The sequence below is a fragment of the Podarcis erhardii genome, assembly GCF_964252035.2.
Source record: "Podarcis erhardii genome assembly, chromosome: 12".
Classification (NCBI taxonomy): Eukaryota; Metazoa; Chordata; class Lepidosauria; order Squamata; family Lacertidae; genus Podarcis; species Podarcis erhardii.
The window spans coordinates 38562178-38579722 of NC_138513.1; the positions used below are offsets into that span (position 1 = coordinate 38562178).

At 44.5% G+C, this 17545-nt stretch overlaps 1 protein-coding gene across 1 annotated transcript in view; it reads left to right on the forward strand.

Annotated features, from left to right (window-relative positions):
- The first annotated feature begins 1208 nt into the window (after positions 1-1208).
- Positions 1209-17545, forward strand: part of LOC309352996 (collagen alpha-6(VI) chain-like) — a 74802-nt gene continuing 58465 nt past the window's right edge. The window contains exons 1-3 of the mRNA XM_081881824.1: positions 1209-1262; positions 4062-4105; positions 17396-17490. Coding sequence (XP_081737950.1) covers positions 17424-17490 — 67 coding nt within the window. The 5' untranslated portion in view covers positions 1209-1262; positions 4062-4105; positions 17396-17423. The remainder of the gene's footprint in view (positions 1263-4061; positions 4106-17395; positions 17491-17545) is intronic.

Below are 17545 nucleotides of genomic sequence, written 5' to 3' on the forward strand. Positions count from 1 at the left end.
AAAGGGAGTGAAAGGCGGGATATCAAATCCAAACTCTTCTTCTTCTTCTTCTTCATTTTAATTAAAAGGGCACAGTCTACTCATGTAAAAACACACTGATTCCTGGACCGTCTGCGGGCCGGAATTAGAAGGCCTGATCCGGCCCCCAGGCCTTAGTTTGCCTACCCATGTATTAGAATTTCATGCAGTAGAAAATCCTTACTGTAGTTCTGAAAAACAATCAGAGTTTAATTAGACTATAGATATTGGGTGATATATGGGTATAAGGTGGAAAGAAGAAGAAGAAGAAGAAGAAGAAGAAGAAGAAGAAGAAGAAGAAGAAGGTGGTAAAAGGTAAAGTACCCCTGGACAGATACGTCCAATCAAAGGCGACTATGGGGTTGCGGCACTCATCTCACTTTTAGGCCAAGGGAGCCAGTGTTTGTCCACAAACAGCTTTCCGGCTAATGTGGCCAGCATGACTAAACTGCTTCTGGCACAAGGGAACACCATGACGGAAACCAGAGCACACAGAAACACCGTTAACCTTCCCGCTGCAGTGGTACCTATTTATCTACTTGCACTGGCGTGCTTCCGAACTGCTAGCTTGGCAAGTCGTACTCGACAGTATGCCATTCCCTTGACAGAAGCACAGCTTCGGGGCACACTGTGCAGGCTCTGTGCATCGGAGAAACACACACACACACAAAACTCCACAGAAAGGTTCTCCGTTCTGTGTCCATGTCTCCTGAAATGCTACCAAACAACGTTTGGGGTTGGGGCTTTTGCTTTTGGCTGTTGCCTTATTTAATATGGTGAGCAGCCAGATACTCCTCTGCAAATAACCACTGCCAGTAGTTTTGCTATATTATTTGGCTAGCGAAGTTGAGCTTGTGATAAGAGGCAGGGGGACTAACAGATGTGAGGGGAGGGGGATGAAAGAGAGGGGAATTCAGCATTCTGGCCAGCATTTAAAAAATAATAATTCACAAGAAACCAAGTTCTTTTCTATCCAGCAAATTGCAGTCCAGTTGCACAGGGTGGAAGAGAGGAAATCCCCTCTGAAAATGCCACTATGGCCTTTGACTGTGGATTCAGAGATAATGATGCAGTAACCAAAATCAAGGGTGGGTGGTGCTGCTTGCTTTTCCAGGGAATTTGTTCCAATTTGCTGTCTTGGGAGAGGATTTATGGGATGTTGCTGACATTGCTGCTCATAAAAGGGCCAGTCTTCCCTTAGCCACTTTGCGGTTGACGAAGTTGCGCAGTTACCTTGTCAATTGGTAAGTATCTTCATTCATTGCTTGTCAGGGGTTGCTGAAGTTGTTGAGATCAACCCCCCCCCCCCATTTTTAAAGTTACTGTTTTGTCAGAAGACTTTCCTGGGGTGTATATGTTGGCTCCCCCCCTGCCCCCCTTTGACATGATTTACTAAAGAAAGACATTACTGACTGCTGATTTTACAGTCCAATTTGAAATGAGAGGTTGTGACTGTATGTGATTGCTTCAAAGTGTTCTTAGAAGCTCTGAATGTTTTTAATTGTTCCCATAATTATTTATTCAGCTTACATCCTGTCGTTCCTCCCAAAGGAGCCCAGGGTGTTTTAGAATTTAAAAAATAAGTTGGAAATGTGCTTTTATTTTGTTTAAAATTATACTGTTTTAATCTTTTGATGTTGCCTTAATAAATACTCTCTCTTCCTCTCTCAAAACTTAAGCTATTGCATTCTGGTATTGGAAACCTTTGTTTTAACTAACTCTTGTGCCCAATACCTGTGTTCAGTACTTCACTCTGATTTTAAACAAAAAAATAAATTGTGCATAGTATATGCTTTTGAATTTGAATCTTAACTTTTCGTTTGTGATGCTGGTGATATTTGCTTTGTGGGTATATACACCATTTTTTTCTAAGCGTAGCATCATTCTGATACCATGCGCATTCCTTTCCTTTCCCTCCTGCACAGTTCTTGAATATTTCACTGGCCTTCACAAGTGCAGAAGAAAGCATAAATAAAATATATATCCTCCATGGATGTAATCTATTCACCGCTAAGCACTTTTTAAAGTTCTACTGATTTCCTAGGAGATTTAAGCACCTATTTCACTTTCCCTGGATGACATTAGTTTAAAGGTACTAATCTATGACTGCTCAATGTAACAGTAACCGCTGCTTTGTGATCCTCTTATTCTGCAAAATCTTGAGGAGGGGGAAATGAGATTATTGCTGGAACACAACATGACTTGACATCCATGGTTTGTTTCTGTATGAATTTTCTGTATGAGTTTTCTTTTAGTACTGAGCATTCTATTACAGATTCGTCTATCGGTTGGTGCATACTGTTGATTCCCCTCCTTATAACATTGCAATTCTGTATACATCTTCTCAAAATTAAGTCCCACTGAGTCTATTAGGAGTTACTCCCAAGCAGAGACGGCAATTCTGTGCCTCCTTAACCTGAACTAGCCCCACTGAAATCAATGGGACTTCTGCATAGATTGTGCTGTTAGACTCTAGAGCAAACTAAGCGGACAGCAAAACTTCTTCAATGGCACATTTCCCCCACTCAGTCTGGAAGTTTGTTTGGGCAAGGTATTCCAACAAAACGCACAATTTAAAATACAGATTCCGAACATATAAGGAATAATGCAGTCGGAAGCAGTGTCTGGGCGGAAATCGCAAACAATGTCTATGAAAATCCGGATGTACGGCAACCCATCTCTGCAGTGCCATTTTTGGCGATTTCCCTTAAAAAATAGCTCAAAGACTTTAATTTTTGTGTGAAATTACCCCAAAACTGGCAACCCTAATTTAGTAGATCACACCACAATTCCTTTCTCTCCTCCTCCCTGCAATTATTGCTGTCACTGTGTAATAGAAGCAGAACTTTCACATACAACTATCATCAGAGATTAAATGTTAGCGTCTTAATAGTAAAGTGAAAGCGTTTGATTTTCATTTTTTGCTATATATGGTCCATTCAAAAGTAAAACCAACTGAGTTCCTTGGGGCTTACTCCTAGGAACCCGGGTGTGAGATTCCTGCCCTGCATACTGCTATCTCCATATTTTTCCCTGTCAGAGGACTATAAATGTAAGTTCCATTTGGTCCAGCATTCAGTTTTTCACAGTGGTCAGACAGATCACAGTTCTCTCCCACTGAAAAGGACCATCATTCAGTGATAGAGCACACGCTTGCTTTGTAGAAGATCACAAGTTCATTCACCAGCATTTAAAGGTAGGGTTGGGAAGCCCTGCAGAACCTCTGCCAGTCAGTGCTGCTAGATAGATCAACAGTCTAACATTCTCTGTGTGTATCTGAAGAAGTGTGCATGCACACGAAAGCTCATACCAAGAACTGACTTAGTTGGTCTTTAAGGTGCTACTGGAAGGAATTTGTTTTGTTTATTCTCTGTGCAGTAACTTTCTATATTACAGAGCTAGTGTGGTGTAGTGGTTAAGAGCGCTAGACTTGTAATCTGGGGAACTGGGTTCGCGTCTCCACTCCTCCACATGCAGCTGCTGGGTGACCTTGGGCCAGTCACACTTCTTTGAAGTCTCTCAGCCCCACTCACCTCACAGAGTGTTTGTTTTGGGGGAGGAAGGGAAAGGAGAATGTTAGCCGCTTTGAGACTCTGTCAGGTAGTGATAAAGCAGGATATCAAATCCAAACTCTTCTTCCTCTTCTTTTTCTTCTTCTTCTTTTTCTTCTTCTTCTTCCTCATCCCCACCCCAATTAAACCTGGCAGTCAGAGAAGTTCCTTTTGGCCATTGTGGCTAATCACCATCAACAAGCTCATCCTCCATTAATTTCTCTAATGCTCTGTTAAAACCATCTAAGCTAGCGGACATCTCTACGCATTCATTGTGAGAGTGTACCCTTTTGACTGTCCTGAATCCAGCCCCTATCAGTTTCTCTGAGTGACACAAGGTTCAAATATTACGGAAGAGGAAGAAAATATTTCCTCCACATCGTGTACAATTTCATAAATCGTTATCATGCTATCCTTTCTAAAATTAAAAAAATCCTCAAACCTTTGTTTTAAGGGTTGATTTATTATTATTATTTCCTGCTTGTTTTCCAGCTCCGTGATGTGCTTTTGGAGTTGGAGTGACCCAAAATACACAGGTAAGTGTTCTTCCTACTGCTGTTTTCTAACTCTATAAAATTACTGGTGGGGTGTGGTGATGAGAAATATATAGGCACTTCTTCTTCATCATTGTCTGATGCATTGTTAGGAAATTGGGACTTTTTTCTGTTTAAGACTCCTACTTTATTTATTTAAAGTAATAAATATACCTTGAAGCCAGATGTTGCAGCCAGGTGTTCTACCTCTACCACCCAGGTTCCCCTCTCTTTTTCCCCAGCTGATATTCAATACGCTCAGTGTTTGTTGGGCTGTTTGGTTATTGGGCTTAGCCCTGTCCTTATTGAACTGGAGTTTGTTTTTTTGCGTGGGTGTAGATAAAATAATAATAAGGAGAAAAATGTGTTTGAGTGGAGAACTTCAGGAGATTCATGCCTTGTGTCACTAAAGCATTCTTTGCAAAGAGAGATTTTGCCCTCCCGTTTCTAGTGGCCGCCTGCCATCACTAACAAAAAGTAAATGTACTTGTAAGTAGTCCCACATATCTACTGTCAAAAGCCTGGCTCAGTGCCTAACTCCGGGCAGACTTTCTAGGCTAGCCAGGACAGTGTTTCTTGGAATGTAGTCCAGGCAATATCCAGGAGGACAATGCGTGAGCTTCTGTAATGACGTTCTGGCTCTGCAGTACGAAGCCCAGAGGATATACCTTGATCATGGACTCCAGCTGTCTAAAGCACTCCTTGGGTGCTGCGGATTGGGGAGGTTGCCTCGTGAGGAGAGGCAGAGATCGTAAAAGCACTAGCTGTGAAGTCTCTCCATCCCTGTGCTTGTCACCTAACACATGGAAGGTGATTGCTCCCATCGTCTTTAGAACTTATTATTATTATTATTATTATTATTATTATTATTAGGCAGCTCCCAACAAAATAGTAGTAATAATAAATAAATAAATAAATAAATAAATAAATAAATAAATAAAGTGGAAAAATCAAACATTAAAAATTCCCTAAACAGGTCTGCCTTCAGATGTCTTCTAAAAGTCAGACAGCTGTTTAAATAAAAAATGTTGTTTTTCGGGACATATGCAATGAAAAGGGTAAAGAGAAATTCCCTTGGTAATTCTTTCCATAAACAGGATAATAATAATAATAATAATAATTAAATAATATATATTTTTATTTATACCCCGCCCATCTGGCTGGGTTTCCCCAGCCTCTCTGGGCAGCTCCCAACAGAGTATTAAAAATACAATAAAACATCAAACATTAAAAATGTCCCTAAACAGGGCTGCCTTCAAATGTCTTCTAAAAGTCAGACAGTTGTTTATTTCCTTGACATCCACAAGGTGGGTGCCACTACTGAGAAGGCCCTCTGCCTGGTTCCCTGTAACCTCACTTCTCGCAGTGAGGGAACTGCCAGAAGGCCCTTGGCACTGGACCTCAGTGTCTGGGCTGAACGATGGGGGTGGAGATGCTCCTTCAGGTATACTAGGCCGAGGCTGTTTAGGGCTTTAAAGGTCAGCACCAACACTTTGAATTGTGCTTGGGAACGTACTGAGAGCCAATGTAGGTCTTTCAGGACCGGTGTTATGTGGTCTCGGCGGCCTCTCACAGTCACCAGTCCAGCTGCCCCATTTGGATTAGTTGTAGTTTCCGGGTCACCTTCAAAGGTAGCCCCACGTAGAGCGCGTTGTAGTAGTCCAAGCGCGAGATAACCAGAGCATGCACCACTCTGGCGAGACGGTCCGCGGGCAGGTAGGGTCTCAGCTGGCATACCAGATGGAGCTGGTAGACAGCTGCCCTGGACACAGAATAGTCCTGCGTCTCCATGGACAGCTGTGAGTTCAGAAAGACTTGGATTTCCCAGGGTTCCAGAATGGACAGAGAGCCTCCATGGAGGCTCAAGGCCCCTGCTGCAGATAGACACTTCCCATTAGTTGGAAGCTGATGGAAATGGGAGCAGAGAGAGGCAAGAGCTAGTGCTCTCCTCCCCATCACCTCTTCCCAGATGGTAGTTTTCCCTGCTACGCAATGCCTGACAAGGGCTTAAATGATCTGAGACTGTTGGCTTCAGAATATGATACGGTGCCAAACACTATGGGTAATATTCCTTGGGGAAAACAGCCAACGCAGATGTAAACTGAACACCACGATTCTGAAACCCACGGGGGAAGGTTAAGACAATGGCATGTGCATGCATTCATAGACTGGTAATTTGCAGCAGTCTTTCCCCCCCAGTTTGGTGCTGGCTATAAGGATTTTCAGTCCCCTTTGCAACCCCACCTCCTCTTTAGCTCGGATGTGGCTTTGCAACAAAAGCAGTGCTGCAATTAGTAGATCCTTGTCTTACCCCATCTCCTGTTAGATGGCAAATCACCATATGATGATTTAGTACAGTTGCCTTGGAGAAGACGAATGCTCATTCTGCTGAGTGGGTGTCATGGACCCTAATGTCCTACTCTGATGGCACCACTGAATGGATTATTTATTTATTTATTTATTTATTTATTTATTTCCCCAGACGCTCTGGGTGACACCCAACAGAATACAAAAACATGATAAAACATCAAACATTGAAAACTTCTCTAAACAGGGCTGCCTTCAGATGTCTTCTAAAAGTTGTGTGGTTCCTCAGCTCCTTGACATCTGGTGGGAGGACGTTCCACAAAGTGGGCACCACTACCGAGAAGGCTCTCTGCCTGGTTCCCTGTAACCTCACTTCTTGCAATGAGGGAACCACCAGAAGGCCCTCGGAGCTGGATCTCAGTGTCCGGCAGAACGATGGGGGTGGGGACGCTCCTTCAGGTATACTGGACCGAGGCCATTTAGGGCTTTAAAGGTCAGCACCAACTCTTTGAATTGTACTCAGAAATGTACTGGGAGCCAATGTAGGTTTTTCAAGATTGTGGTCTCGGCAGCCACTCCCAGTCACCAGTCTAACAGATGCAGCTGTTAGCAGGCTGTTTATTCCCACAAAAGTTGCTTGTTATCTGTCAGCATCTGCAGTCGTCCCATGACAGGAAATGACAGGAAAGTGGGAGACAACCAAGAGTAGCCGGCAAAGCTGCATAATCTCAGCATGAAGTTATTGGGATGAATGACCGATAAACAGAGAACATCATATAAACCCATTGCAAGTTCAGTACAAACATGTTAGCATAAATGCTAAAAAAATAAAATACAGTGGACGCTCGGGTTGCGAACGTGATCCGTGCGGGATGCATGTTCGCAACCTGCAGCGTTCGCAACCTGCAGCGGCACGTCTGCGCACGTGCGGGTTGCGATTCGGCACTTCTGCGCATGCGCGACCTCCGTAACCCGGAAGTAACCCGTTCCGGTACTTCCGGGTTTTGGCGGTCTGTAACCTGATAACCTGATAACCTGGAGCTGCGGGTGGCACTGTGGGTTAAACCACAGAGCCTAGGACTTGCCGATCAGAAGGTCGGCGATTCGAATCCCCGCGACGGGGTGAGCTCCCGTTGCTCGGTCCCGGCTCCTGCCAACCTAGCAGTTCATAAGCACGTCAAAGTGCAAGTAGATAAATAGGTACCGCTCCGGCGGGAAGGTAAACGGTGTTTCCGTGCGCTGCTCTGGTTCGCCAGAAGCGGCTTTGTCAGGCTGGCCACATGACCCAGAAGCTGTACGCCGGCTCCCTCCGCCAATAAAGCGAGATGAGCGCCGCAACCCCAGAGTCAGTCACGACTGGACCTCATGGTCAGGAGTCCCTTTACCTTTAACCTGATAAAACACAACCTGAAGCATCTGTAACCCGAGGTATGACTGTAAAAACTGGTCTGCACACTCCTCATGGTAGCAGCTGCATGACTTTTCACTGGAGGTCTTCATTCTCTCCTGCCAACTTTGCAAACAGCCTATATATCAGTGCCAGAGACCCCTTCTCCAGAAATCAGAAGAAAGCTGAGGTTCCCCCTGGGCCTTTGCTTCTCCTCTTCCTGCTAACTCTTGTGACATGGCCACTGGCTTCTGGCCAGCTAGTCAGTCCCCCACAGGGTTCAGTGGGTGAGTTGGACTTGAGACGAGTACAAAAATAAGAAGAAGAAAAGTAAGAGAAAGGGCAGAGCATGCCTAATTTAATATCCCCTTTTCGAACTACAGATTCTTGTGTATAGCACAGTGACTTCCATGAGCACAACTGCACCCCCAGGATCTTTGCAAATACCGTATTTTTTGCTCTATAAGACTCACTTTTTCCCTCCTAAAAAGTATGGGGGAATGTGTGTGCGTCTTATGGAGCGAATGGAGGCTGCGCAGCTATCCCAGAAGCCAGAACAGCAAGAGGGATTGCTGCTTTCACTGCGCAGCGATCCTTCTTGCTGGTTATGGCTTCTGAGATTCAGAATATTTTTTTTCTTGTTTTCCTCCTCCAAAAACTAGGTGCGTCTTGTGGTCTGGTGCGTCTTATAGAGCGAAAAATACGGTAAATGTTTTGAGATGGGTTAATGAGGCACTGAAAGACGGAAGAAGTTTAAAAGAAAGGCTGGGTTTATAAAGATTCAGAAACTCAGAAGGGTGGTCAGTAAAAAGGTAAAGGTAAAGGGACCCCTGACCATTAGGTCCAGTCGTGACCGACTCTGGGGTTGAGGCGCTCATCTCGCTTTATTGGCCGAGGGAGCTGGCGTACAGCTTCCGGGTCATGTGGCCAGCATGACTAAGCTGATTCTGGCGAACCAGAGCAGCGCACGGAAACGTTGTTTACCTTCCCGCCGGAGCGGTACCTATTGATCTACTTGCACTTTGATGTGCTTTCGAACTGCTAGGTTGGCAGGAGCAGGGACCGAGCAACGGGAGCTCACCCCGTCGCGGGGATTCGAACCGCTGACCTTCTGATCGGCAAGCCCTAGGTCTGTGGTTTAACCCACAGTGCCACCCACAGTCAGTATATTTGCATGCAAAAGTGCCCAGGTCATCCCTGGTATCGCCAGGTAGCACTGGCCTCCTGCCCAAAGACCTAGAGACACTGCAGTCAGTGTGTAGACAATATTGAGCTAGATGGATGCAATGGTTGGACTCATCGCCATTAGTGTATCCAAGTTATTGGGACCTCTAACGAAAAATATGCATTTGTGGGAACATTTGCTTGTTCTGCCGAGGACTGAGAATTGGCTCTCACTTGTGGCTTTTGGTTTCAAAGAAATTTGATTACCATTTGGCAAAGGACTTGATCCCTTACATCTGATAAAACCCCATACTTCAAAACGGATGGACAAAATGAACGGTTTATGGATGGATTTCAAATGGGGGAAAATTATGAAACAGCTGTTGGATTTCGAAGCGGGGGGAAAGAGTGGGACTGATTAGCCACACCAGAAGTATGTTAGAGTAAATAAAGATCAATCCTAACATGGGTGAATAAAATAGAGGGCAAGTTTCAATGTGCCAAATTGTGAGAGGAGGGCTGCTTCTCCCATCCTGCCCTAATGACCTCATCTTTGTTTAGGTTCATGTCTTTTGTAATACTCTTAATAGACAGTGAAAGGAAAAACCAGTACAGTAAAATGATTTCCTACATCGGGCTTCGCATCCAGAAAGAATGCTGGCATCTGTTAAGTTTTGTTTTTAACGTGTTTTTTTTATTAAAGATTTCTCGGTTTACAAAAGGATGTGTAATGTCTCTTTTTTCAAGTTACATTTTCTACAGATCAGTTTCATTTGTTGAGACATTAGTGTTACATCAGGAAAAAAGGGGGAAAGAGGTAGAAGGGGCCATAGTGAGTAGGGGTGGTGTCGGGTGGCGATGTTTCTATTTTACTTAATGTATGTGTGGGGTTTTGTGTCAGCGTTGCTTGAGCGGGTTCCCTTTACTATTCACTTGTGCTCCTTTGGTGGTGAGAGAAGTTGGGGTTGGCCTAGGGTGTGGTTGTTTGTTTGTGATTGGCCGTAGTGAACTTCGTTTTCGTGTGTGAGTGGGGTGGGTGGGTGTTTTTAAATCAGGTTAGCCAGATCGATTTGTATGCTGTTGGTGGATTCTTGTCGCTGTCTTGTTGGGCTGTGTATGGGATAAAAGGGAGTCATACCGGGGTGAAGGCATCTTCTTCCATTTGTCCCTTTGTCAGTTTCAGTTTATGAAGCCAGGGTGGGGAAATTTTCTCAGCCGCCAGGTCAATTCCTTTTCTTGGCATCTTGGCATCCACATGCCAGTAGTAGGAAGAGCCGAAGGCAAAAGTGTTCAGAGACGTACTGGCGCCTGAGGGGGAACGTCCTGCCGCCCCCCGCCCCAGTGATGAGGGTGGGGAGGGGCGTGAGGCTCGGCAAGGGTTGTTAAGGATAATGGTTTAATTCCCTGAAACGGGAATGTTTGCTTATGTTGAATTGCTGTGTATTTTTAGGGGTTTTCCTTTGGCGGTAGCTCCCTCATGTGATTGGCTGACTGTGAGTCACATGAGAGAGGCAGTCCATTCTGTTGTGATTGTTATTCAAGTAACTGTTGTTTTTAACTGTTTTTCTGTTCTTCTGTCTCTCTCTCTCTCTGTGTGTGTGTGTGTGTGTGTGTGTGTGTGTGAGAGAGAGAGAGAGAGAGAGAGAGAGAGAGAGAGATGGAATCTAGACACATAAAAAAGAAATGTTGTGAAGAGGCTTTTTTAAAAAAAAAGTTTTGAAACATATATTGAATTTGCCATAGCTCACCACCACCATCTAGTGTCATGTTTGTATAATGCACTTCACAACACACTTAAAACATTTTATTTGCAGCTATATAGCCGAGTCCATAGAGAGAATGGCTGCTGAGAGAGGTTTCTCTGGATGCTGCCAAGGGCGGTGTGTGTCAGTGTGGTCAGTTTGGGTTGAAGCAGACAGAGGAAGAGCCCTAAATGTTAAACCTGTGCTCTCTATAAGTAACAAAGTGGATAAGCATGAGATTGTAGATAAGTTTTTCTCAGTTGTATATGTTTATGAAAGTCAAGTTCATTTGAATATAAAGAGTCTGGACATTGCACATCATCAAAATTTATTCACACACACCCCCGCCAAGGGCTTTCCCTCAAGGCCTTGCAAAACCTCAAGAAGGAGCCATTCTCATACCCACCAACATTCTTACCTATGGATCTGGGGACATCAAAGGGGTGGAAGTGACAGAGAGAAAGAGCATCTCTCTTCCACTGGTCTGCGGCGCACCAGAGAGGTGTGGAGACTGCTTCCTCAGCAATGCCAGCCTGGAGAAGAGGAGCAATGGCTCATATGTGGTGGGAATGTCGAGAAATTTAAAAAAATTGGGAAATGATATATAATGAATTGAAGAAAATGTTTAAAATGACATTTGTAAAAAAAAACAGAAGCAGTTTTGTTAGGGATTGTAGGACAAGACCTGCCAAGGAAAACAAAGGATTTATTTATGTATGCAACAACAGCGACAAGAGTCTTGATAATAGCACAAGGATGGAAGAATGAGGAAACCCCGACAAAAAAAGAGTGGCAAGAGAAATAGATGAACTACGCAGAACTGGCTAAATTGACATACAAATTGTGAGATAAGGACACCTGTGACTTTAAAGAAGAATGGGAACTTTTCACACATTGCTTAAAAAGACAACAAAATGAATTGGACTCCTTGGCAGGTTTTGAATACAGTGGTACCTCGCAAGACGAATGCCTCGTAAGACGAAAAACTCGCAAAACGAAAGAGTTTTTCGTTTTTTTAGTTGCTTTGCAAGACGGATTTCCCTATGGGCTTGCTTCGCAAGACGAAAACGTCTTGCAAGTTTGTTTCCTTTTTCTTAAAACCATGCATTCACTTCGAGGAGCAACTCATAGCACGCGGTGTGGTAGCCTTTTTTGAGGTTTTTGAAGACTCTGGTGATTTTTGAAGCTTTTCCAAAGTCCGTGCTTCACAAGACGAAAAAATCGCAAGACGAAAAAACTCGCGGAACGAATTAATTTCGTCTTGCGAGGCACCACTGTAAACATACAGAAATTTATTGATTGTTAACATAGTAGATAGGATTTATACATTTTTATAGTATGCAGAGAACAATTGAGAAATCAGAGAGAGGAGCCGAGGGAAGTCTCAGGGGGGAGGGAGGGAAGGCTTGATGGGGAGGGGGGAGTAAATGGGGGGAGGGGAATAATGAATATGAGATGTTTTGATATTTCGTTATGTTGAAATTGTTAATAAAAAAAAATAGAGAGAGAGAGAGAGAGAGAGAGGAGGAGGAGGAGGAGGAGGAGCAATGGCGACAGCATCAGTGCACCTCTCCTACACTGGGCTCCAGCATGCGAGGGCGGCGAGGACAGCCCCTGTGGGGAGATGATCCCCGCAGCGTCGGCCATGTCAGTGACTCCTGCAGCAGGAGGGCCAGAGTTGCTGGTTCCAGCACGTCTTTGAGGACTGGGCCTTGGTGGTGGCAGCCTCTCCTCTTCTGCCTGCTCTCCAGCTGCTACTACAACCTGCAAAACGGAGGAGGCCGGCAGCAGCAGCCCTGGAGAGGCTTGACCAGCTCCCCTTCCTCCTCCCAGAGCTCGGTGGCAGTTCTGGAAAGGGAAAGGGGAACATTCTCAGATTCAAACGGACGTTGGGAATGCTTCTGTGAATCCAGGATTTCCCAGTAAAATTGGGACAGTTGCGGGAGTCTGCATACTGGAGAGGTTTTGCCACTGGTCTCTCTCTGCCCCATAGTTACACTCTTGGACCCAGCTGACCACAGATGTTAAACCTTGAGAAGGAGGTTTCCTCTTATTGCCATCATCATATCCTCAACTTTCATCTATTCATCATCAGACCTTTTATTATCATCATATACAAACATCCAAAACAAATCAATACAGAATTACCACTTCCCCAGTGGCACAAAACATTTGCTAAAAGAAAGGAGGCAGAGCAGTCTATCGTCACACCTCTAGGTCTCCTGGGAGATCAGACGTCTGCAATGTATTTCGACGACAAAAAACCAAATAGAGATATTTAGCTACTAACCTGGTGAGCTCCTGATCATTCCCCAGTAATAGAAAAAGTGTGACCTCCAACTCTGGTTTCCATTTGGGGATACAGAGTTGATCTAGAAATTGCTGACGGAGATCAGCATATACAGTGGTACCTTGGGTTACAGACGCTTCAGGTTACAGACGTTTCAGGTTACAGACTCCACTAACCCAGAAATAGTTCTTCAGGTTAAGAACTTTGCTTCAGGATGAGAACAGAAATCGTGCCTCGGTGGTGCAGCAGGAGGCCCCATTAGCTAAAGTGGTGCTTCAGGTTAAGCACAGTTTCAGGTTAAGAATAGACCTCCAGAATTAATTAAATACTTAACCTGAGGTACCACTGTAGTTTACAATTAAGAACCATAGTGTAAGGGTTTCCACCAAGTGGTCTTCACATGGGCAAGTTCTTTCTCCTTCCACCCTGCCTGAGAACCTTCCCTAAAGGAGGTTTGATGAATTTGAATTAAACCTGGCCATCAGTCAGGTGAAAAAAAATAGGTTGGGTCTACCTTTCCTGTCATAAATGCAATGAGGAAATGGGTCATATGTAATTGGACTCCTGAATTGAAGAGAGTTGGACCAGATGGCCCTTTGGGTCCCTTCGAACTCCATGATTCTGTGACTCCGCTGGGCTTTTTATGGTTTCTTTTTGTTCTGCCTGATTTAGTTCGTAAAGCCAGAGGGTGAAACAGAGATGTTTAAAAAGGCCAGATATTTCTCTGGATCCAAGGAATTGCACACTGAGTTCTGCTCATGTTTCTCAGCCCATGCCATATGGCAGACTGCTTTTGAATCAGAGGGGAGCTTCAGAAACAGCTTCTGATATGCATGGAGGACTAATGTTCGAAGGAGACATTTTTTAAAAATCCCACTGGTCAAGCTCATGCCCCTTAGACTTCCTAAAGTGGCTCTTTGGATCTCAGTTACGACGCCTGAGTCACATTAATGGGAACTGGCTCGCATGCTTGGATGTGTATATTTTTAGTTCCGGAGTTCTCATAAGTTTTTTTGTGTGGCTCAAGGGAGCTCATCCAGTTGAAGAGGGGGTAGGATACTAAAAGCACCCCATCCTCATTTCAGAGGGAGACCAGACCTGGAAGGATCCTTTAAAAAAAGTCCCATATGCTCAGAGACTTTGCTGTTGTTCATTGGGGGATATAGGAAGCCCAGAGCACTTGTTCTTTAGATGTCCCTTTTATGAAGAGGCACATAGTGAGACTAATGGTCCCCTGCTGGTGAGGCTTGCTGACCTCCTGGAAAAGCAAAAATTGGACCTTTTCCTGTTAGGCAAAGATCATAAGACGACCCGGGTGGTTGCCAGATTCTGTGTACAGATCTGTAGGCACAGACCATTCCCTGACTCAAACTAGCTCGTTAAGAAAATCCCCAAACTCGGTTCCATGGGTGACTCTGGGTCATCTCTCTGCGGTAGCTTATCTTAAAGTTTTAAGTGTCTATACGCTTATCGCATTTATAAATTTTAAATTTATTGTTGTACATTGTGTTTGTTTTCCTTCTGGAATTGCACTCCCAAGTGTGTTTTATAAGCTGGTCTCCGACCGTAATAAATTACAGTGGTACCTCGGGTTACGTACGCTTCAAGTTACAGACTCCGCTAACCCAGAAATAGTACCTCGGGTTAAGAACTTTGCTTCAGGATGAGAACAGAAATCGCACGGTGGCAGCAGGATGCCCCATTAGCTAAAGTGGTGCTTCAGGTTAAGAACAGTTTCAGGTTAAGAACGGACTTCTGGAACAAATTAAGTACTTAACCCAAGTTACCACTGCATCTATCTATCTTTAGAGGGAGACTCTCTTTTGCGTTGAAGGTTTTTGAGTTGACTGCCAGATGCGACCCGGGGCAGTGAGCTGGAGTCAACTGGTTTTCTAAGGCAGGAGAACAAATTGTCTTTTTATGCATAAAAGTGGTACCATTCAGCCAGCGTGCGGTGTAATGGTTATAGTGTTGGACTTTGACCTGGGAGATCATGGTTCGAATCCCCGCTCTGCCACAAAACTCCCCGGTTGTTATGAGGTAGCTGACAGGCAAACAGCTGAGAGAAACCAGGCACGCGGTGAGTTTCTTAATCGGTTCATTTATTAGCATCAAACAGAAACACACAGAGATCCATAAAGTGTACTCCCACAAGGCTTGAGCTGTTGCCCAGGGTGCCCGCTCCTTCCCACACCAACTCATTTTGTATGTGTCAGACCCTTCCTGCTGCCTACGGTGGCTGCCAAGGGACCCTTTCTGTCTCTGTCTGGTTTTCTGCTCTGTGACGTGGATGAAATGCCTGGTTTTAGGGGAAGGAAGGGGGACTTGTAGGCTCTTAAGGGACATGCTATTGACTGGCTCTGGTACTGTCTCTATCACATCTCACTCCTGCCTCTGTTTGTGTGTGTGTGTGTGTGTGTGTGTATATATATAAACATCACAAATTATCAAACCATATAATCGCATACATTATTTTCCCCCTTCCCCACTTCCATCCCTCCCTCCCCCCCCCCCAGGATTTCCCTCAGCTCCCCTCTCTGATTTCTCTGCACATATTATTCTCTACATGTTAGAAAATTATACATATCATCACGTCTATCTGTCATGTTATCAACCAATAAATTTGTGTATGTTTCTTCAAAACCTGCCAAGGAGTCCAGTTCATTTTGTTGTCTTTTTAGAAAATTTGTAAAAAGTTCCCATTTTTCCTTAAAGCCACAGTTGTCCTTGTCCCGCAGTTTGTATACCGATTTAGCCAGTTCTGCATAGCTCATCCATTTTTCTTGCCACTCTTCTTTCATTGGGATTACTCCTGCCTCTGTTCAGGGCTGCTGCACTTGCTGGCTTTCCACTGTTCCTCACCCTCAGCTTTTTTCTTCTTCTTCTGGTCAGGGACTGGACTGAACAGACCATTGACCCTTCACCCTTGACCTTTCACCTTTCACCCTTGATCTTTCACCCTCCACCATTGACCTTTCACCCTTCACTCTTGACTCTTGACCTTGAACCCTTAACCTTTCACCTTCACCCTTGTCCCTTCACCCATGTCCCTTCGCCCTTGTCCCTTGTCCTGTTTCCCATCACCACAAACCTGGATCCATACTATCTTCTTCTGCATTCGCCCTGAAAGCCTCTTTGTCAGGCACTGTCCCCTACTTCTCCTCATCTAGCCAGTCCCTGACACTGGGTGACCCCAGGCTTGACCCTTGACCTTTCACGCTTGACCTTCCACCATTCACCATTGGCCTTTCACCCTTCACCCCACATCCCTTGACCTTTCACCCTTGACCCTTGACCTTTCACTCTTGCCCCACTCTGACTCTTGACCTTTGATTCTTGACCTTTCATCCTTGGCACTTCGCCCATGACCCTTCACCCTTGACCCTTGACCTTTCACCCTCTTTGTCAGGCACTGTCCCCTACTTCTCCTCATCTAGCCAGTCCCTGACACTGGGTGACCTCGGGCTGGTCACAGCCTCTCAGCCTAACCACTTTTGCAGAGTTGTTGTGAGGATGCAATGATGAGGAGAACCACGAATAACTTACTCCTCACATTAAAGAAAACAAAAGAGATTATTGTGGATTTTAGGAAATGTAAATTAAATATTCAGCCACTTATTATTGAGGGGAAGTGCGTGGAACAGGTCTCGGTGTTTCGATTTCTGGGAATGGAGTTGAGAAATGACCTAATCTGGGGAGAAAACAGCAAAGACCTGATGAAGAGAGCACAGCAGAGATTATATTTTCTGAGAATCCTTCGGAAAAATAATCTCTCAGAGGACCTGTTGATGGCATTTTAACATTGTAGTGTTGAGAGTGTATTAACTTAAGGTCTGTGTGTGTGGTTTGGGAGCTGCATGGTCAAGGAAAAAACAATGTTGTCCAGGGTTGTAAAGACTGCGGAGAGAATAATTGGGTGCACTCTTCCCACCTTGGATCAAATCTATGCTTCCAGGTCCCATAAGAAAGCTGCAGAGATAGTGCAGGATAGTGCACAACCCAGAAATGATCTCTTTCAGCTTCTGCCTTCTGGAAGAAGGTACAGGGTTATAAAGACTAGGACTAGCTGCCCCAGAAACAGTTTCTACCCAAATGCGATTTTGGTTTTAAATGCAGTGTAAGGTAGTCTATATGGGTGTATATTGTATTTAATTATGGGGTATCAGAGTTTTTAGGGGGCTAAACAGGCTGGGATAGCTGGGATAGCAGGCTTGTTGGTTTCTGAATGTCTGATGTAGATTTTCAGTTTCATTGTTCTGTATGGGACAATGACAATAAAGATTATCGTATCGTATCGTATCGTACACCACCTAGAACTCCTTGGAGGAAAAATTGGTATCAGTGAAATGAAATGAAATGAAATAATGAAATGAATGTGATTATGATGTCTTCCCCACCTCCAGATTTTTTCCGGGCTCATTTGTACACAGAATGAAGATGTTTCTAATTTTTCTTCTGGTTACTCTCGGAGCACAGACGTCTACAGCACAGAGACCTGGTAATTCAGTATCCTTTTAAAAAAATGTAGCATGTCATATTTCGTGTTAAGATCA